A 5,550-nucleotide genomic window follows, 5' to 3' on the forward strand; every position below is an offset into this window, starting at 1 on the left:
TAATTTAGACGCTTCGGTAACAAAAAAGTGATTAAATTTATTAGATATGACTGCCTTATCAATAATCTTGTTGCCGTTAATTGTAAGACAATCAATCTGTGAAGATTTAGTTTTTGTGTTGATTTCCGAGTTAATTAAGGACCAAATTGTTTTCTGTTTATTTGCTGAATTAAAAATCAAGTTTTCGTTGAATTTGATCTTCGCTAAATTGATTAGATCATTTAAAGTTGCCCTATATTTCAAAAAATAAATTATGAAAGCCATGTTATTATTATGTACCGATAATCTCTCAAGAAATGCTAATCTTTTAAGTGAAATTCTCAACCCTTTAGTTAGCCAAGGAGTTGAAGTATTATTTTTTGGGCAAACGGTTTTCTTAATGAGAAAAAAAGCTTGATTGAAGTTGAATAAAAATGTAGAAATAAAGTTGTCGAACATTGTATTTGAGTCTTTGGATTTGTTAAGCAAGGTCCATGATTCCTTTTCCAAAAGACATTTAAAAATCAATTTATTTGATTCATCAAAATAACGTTTGTATAAGATAAAGGTAGATTTAGAAGTTGAAAAATTACAAAAATTTAATATTATGCCTCGATGGTCTGAAAGAGTGGTATTTATAACACGCGAATCAAAGTCTTTTAAATTGGTGAAGAAATTATCAATGCAAGAAGAAGATTAACTAATTAATTAAGTTAAACCAAAAGACTGCATATTCAAATTGAATTCAATGGATGGCTTCGATTGCTTATCAAAGTGTATATTAAAATCGCCGCAAACAATGATTTTGGAATATTTATCAAAAAGGTTATGAATCAATTCGTAAATCAGCGAGATGAACATATCAACATTCTGGTCAGGTGATCGATAGACGCATATAAGACACACGACGTCATTTGAGAGATTAAAATCAATAGCACAATATTCAAAAAGTTTTTCTACTTGAAGAGTATTAGTATAAACGGGTTTAGAACGAATAAAATCACTTACAAAAATGCACACACCTCCGTGACCATATTGAGTTCGACAGAAATGAGAAGATAAATTATAACCTTTAATTTTAATTAATTCAAGATCCGACTTATTTAACCAGTGTTCAGCAAAACATAATATTTGGGGTTTATAATTATCTATAACTACTTCTAATTGATTAAGTTTATTGGATAGTTTTTGTATGTTTTGAAAAATAATTGCAAATTTGTTATCAACTTTAGGCACGAAAGGAATTAGAAACCGAAGGTTTCATTCCCGCTACAGCCTTGACACTCAACAACTCGTTAGCTAAAACCCTACATAATTTTCTTTTCTCGTTGAAAAGAAAATGTAAGCCATGCCTGGTGTAATCGGACAAACCAACATGTCTGTTGACATCAAGAATCCGAAGATTACTGAACTTTCCTTGACCGTAGTCTCGGTTGATCCATCAATTGGCATCGGAAATCAGCCCGTTGCAACGCACGTCGTCGTATCTGTACGGAATTGTCATCAAACAAAGGTTTGTCTTTTGACATGAACGACGAGCCTTTTCCAAAGCACTACGAATAGCGTAATTGGACAAATCGTCATTCGTTCCAGCCAGAACAACAACATGGTCACGCGGACCAAAGTCAGATACCAGACTCTCGATATCCCCAACCACGCCAGCAAATCCGGCCCCCGGCTTGACTATGCTGAATATATCAAATTTTTGTCCAAGCAATTCTCTCAAGCATTCTGACCACCATCTGCCGTGGCTATCGGAAAGAAACAAAATCATGATTAACGCGTTGCTCGAGGTGCTTTGCTTTGGACTCTAATTTGGAAAATTCATCCCTAAGCTGTTTCAAATCTATGTTTCGTTTTTTTATTAAACCAGATAACTCATTACAGAGTTTTGAAAAAGAACGTGAAAATGTGGACGACTCTTTAAAAACTGAACCTGAAGAGCTCATATTCCCTAATACGGAACTAACACCAGTAATCCTGAGCTGAAGATTCTGGTTCCCTAACTTAACCTCAGACAATTCTTTTGTCAGCCTATCAATTTTAATATCTCTTTCGTGAACAAGAGATTGTAAGTGAAAACAATTTGAGCAAAGAACAGTAGAATTTAAATCGATTGAGTCGTCCAAAACTGAGACACTTGTATCTAAGGACTGACTTGGCACTTGGCTCCGTGTAACAACCATTTTGAAGTATTTAATAAGAAATAAGTAAACTAGAAAATGAAACTAAATAAATTGAGTAATTAACTATTTAAAAAATTCGAATAAAAAGATATAAAATATTTAAATAAATTCACAAATCACAAATTTAATAAACTGAAGGTACTGGAAAAACACTCGCGCAGGTATAAAAAACTACAAAAATAACGGGATTTAACGGTAAATTCAGGTAAAAATAAATAAAAACTAAGGAGCAAGAATTAGATGTTGACCGTACGGAGGTTGATGATAGACTGCTATCACCACACACACACACACACATATATAAACTAGCTGTACGTGGAATTCTGTCTTAAGGCAATTAAGGCATCGTGCCTTAAGGCAAATTGCTGGAACTTCCCGTACCAAAAATTATTATTTTTTCAAAAACAATTAACATTTTTGAAAAAAATTTACTTCAAAAAAATTAGATTTTTGAGAAACTATAAATTTGACAAAAAATTACTTTTTAAAAATTTTTTTTTTTTTGAAAAGAAAAATGTTTTCTTCATTTTGACATATTTTGGAAATTCTGAAGGTTTTTTCAAAGCAATCGTACTGCTTTCACTGCATAAAGACGAAATATCAAAGCGCTTAAGCGCCGCATTCAAACTCATGATTATAAATAAAAATTTAATTGAAAGAAATTAAATAAAGTATCTTTTTGCCAGATACAATTTGTCGCGCCAATTTTTGAATTATCTTATAAACACCGAGCCTATGGCGTTAGACACAGGCAACACACAACAAATGCCGAAGCTTTCCGAAGACTTCCGAAGCCCTCGAAGAGAAATCTGATCGACAACGACAAAGGATCGCTCTCTTTGCACAGCAGACGCCTTGGCGATAACAACTTAGAATAAAAATACACATAATCTTCGTCTTACAAAGTATCTGATAATATTAAATAAAATTCAACGTTCTTGATATATAGTTGTTGGTGTTTGTTTTATATACTTCTAAACTTCCTCAGTGATAATTTATAATAAATATACGCGTTTTCACGCTGCATGGCACAACAAATGGTGGCGGCGCGTTGGGATTGATTAAACCAATAATCTACTAAACAGGCCAGTGAAAACAAGTATGCACAGGAAATCGAGGTAAAAACTCCACAATTTTATATAAGAATCAGAATTTCTCAAGAAATTTCGAGAGGACGCCATTTTGTCCGCCATTTCAAAAATCCAAGCCAAAGGATGCCGTGTCTGAATTTTTAGAAAAGCACATTTTCGTATACCATATTTTAGATACAATTATAGAATAGTTATATTTTTTGTTACCAAAATTTTAGATTTATATACTACAAAATTTTAGATTCCCAAATTTCAAAATTTTAGATTTTTTTCCAACTTCAAAATTTTAGACTAGATTATAAACCTTTAGATACATAAATTTTAGATATATTCATAACGTAGCATTTATACTGAAATTATAGACACAAACCTTTAGACTTTTCTACGTTATTAATTACTGAATTTATAGAAATTTTAGAATACCATTACTTAATTATATCATTACTTACATTCAATTATAAAAATTAACTGGAATATCAAACAAATATATTTTATGGATTTAGCATTACTTTATACAATTTTTATTTGCATAGCTAATACATTCGTTTAAGTATAGAGTTATTGATGTTTGGAGAACGTGAGACTGCAGATTTCACACTACCACAACGGCGAGTGTTAAGCAGATCGACTGATTCCGTATTTGAGAACTTTTTAACCTTCAGTTCAAGTAATCCAAATTCATTAAACTTATTGAACTCAGCGTTTAACGACAGTGTTAGTGTTGTTTTAAATCCTCGTCCTAATCCTATTTCTAAATCAATCCTAAATATTCCAGTTTCCGAAAGTAATCCTAATTTAAATATTACCAATATGGCCTACTTATCATTAAAGGATGCCAGAGATATGATCAAATCTTTCGCTGGATCTGACCAGCTTCAATTTACTGAATTTATTCGTACATGCACTTTTGCATTTAAAAATACTGATACGACAAATCATTCCGCACTTTTAGATTATATTTTACATATCAAGCTTGGTGGTAAAGCCGTGCAAGCAATTCAATACAAAACTTTTAAAACATTTGAAGAACTTAAAACTGCATTAGAAAACTTATATTATGACTGTAGGTCTGTATCATCGTTACAATTAGAATTTAATAAATGTACACAGGGTCCTAATGAAACTGTGAAGTCTTATGCTTTACAATTAGAAAATATTCTTATGAATTTAATAGATGCAACTATTAACAAACGCTGCAAAAATCCAAGTGCTAACGTGATCTGTTCAAATTTGCTTAGAGATCATGCCCCACACGTTTATCAAGAGGGTCTGCACTCCGATATTAAATTTTTATTAAAACCGAGAATGTTAGAAAATTTTGAGCTAGCTATTACAGCTGCTGTTGAAGAAGAACAATTAATAAACTCCTCTAAGATAAATAAACAAATAAAGACAGAAACCGAACCTTTTAGAAATTCCTACACCCCTAATTCCACTCCAACCTTTCATTCAAAATCAGAACCACTTTCCTGTAATTATTGTAAAAAGTTTGGACATATTATTAAAGATTGCCGTAGACGATTATATAATGAACAACAACGTGCTAAAGTAAACATAGTAGACACTTCATATGACAATTCTGTTCCAAGTACAAGTAAACCCACTAGTATTAGTGAACCTGAGACAAGTAAAGCTATAAATTTTAAACCCGCTCAAATTTCTTGTCTAGGTAACACTAGACATAATTTGGCTTTTGCAAATATAGAATGTTTAGATTCAGTTAGTGATAGAACAAATTTATTAGTAGATACAGGGGCAGAAATTAGTTTAATTAAGATTTTAAAAAGTTAAAGATAATTTAGACATAGAGCATAGCATAAATGATAGAATGAAACTCAAGGGAGTTTCAGGTGAAGGTATAGATACAATAGGTAAAGCCACAATTAGATTTTGTTTAGGAGATAAAATTATTCGACATATATTTCAAATAGTTAATGATGACCTGTCTATAAAAGGTGACGGTATTTTAGGAACTGATTTTTTGAAGAAATTCAGGGGTACTATAAACATTTTAGATTCGATATTAAAATTTAGTGATAATACAATGATACTATTGAGCTTTCCAACAATTGAATTAAATCCACATTCGGAAACTCTTGTTGAATACTGTAGGAATTATAGAAAAATCTGTATTATCAAATCCATGTTCGGAAAGTGTTGTAAAAGTAGCACATAATATAAATACTGTAGAAACTAGCTGCAAGTGGAATTCTGTCTTAAGGCAATTAAGGCATCGTGCCTTAAGGCAAACTGCTGGAACTTCCCGTACCAAAAATTATTATTTTTTTAAAAAC

At 31.6% G+C, this 5,550-nt stretch overlaps 1 protein-coding gene across 1 annotated transcript; it reads left to right on the forward strand.

Moving 5' to 3' along the window:
- The first annotated feature begins 3,820 nt into the window (after positions 1–3,820).
- Positions 3,821–5,047, forward strand: LOC113375665. The gene has a single exon (XM_026615601.1). It carries the CDS (start codon positions 3,821–3,823, stop codon positions 5,045–5,047), a length of 1,227 nt encoding a protein of 408 aa, XP_026471386.1.
- The last annotated feature ends 503 nt before the right edge of the window (positions 5,048–5,550 follow it).

The sequence above is a fragment of the Ctenocephalides felis genome, unplaced genomic scaffold (assembly GCF_003426905.1).
Source record: "Ctenocephalides felis isolate EL2017-DRISC unplaced genomic scaffold, ASM342690v1 CF-g0.4_SCAFFOLD_01886, whole genome shotgun sequence".
In the NCBI taxonomy this organism is placed as follows: domain Eukaryota; kingdom Metazoa; phylum Arthropoda; class Insecta; order Siphonaptera; family Pulicidae; genus Ctenocephalides; species Ctenocephalides felis.

Bases quoted from the DNA above. Each gene is read 5' to 3' on its own strand.
- LOC113375665 (XM_026615601.1), top strand. From the start codon at position 3,821: ATGTTTGGAGAACGTGAGACTGCAGATTTCACACTACCACAACGGCGA.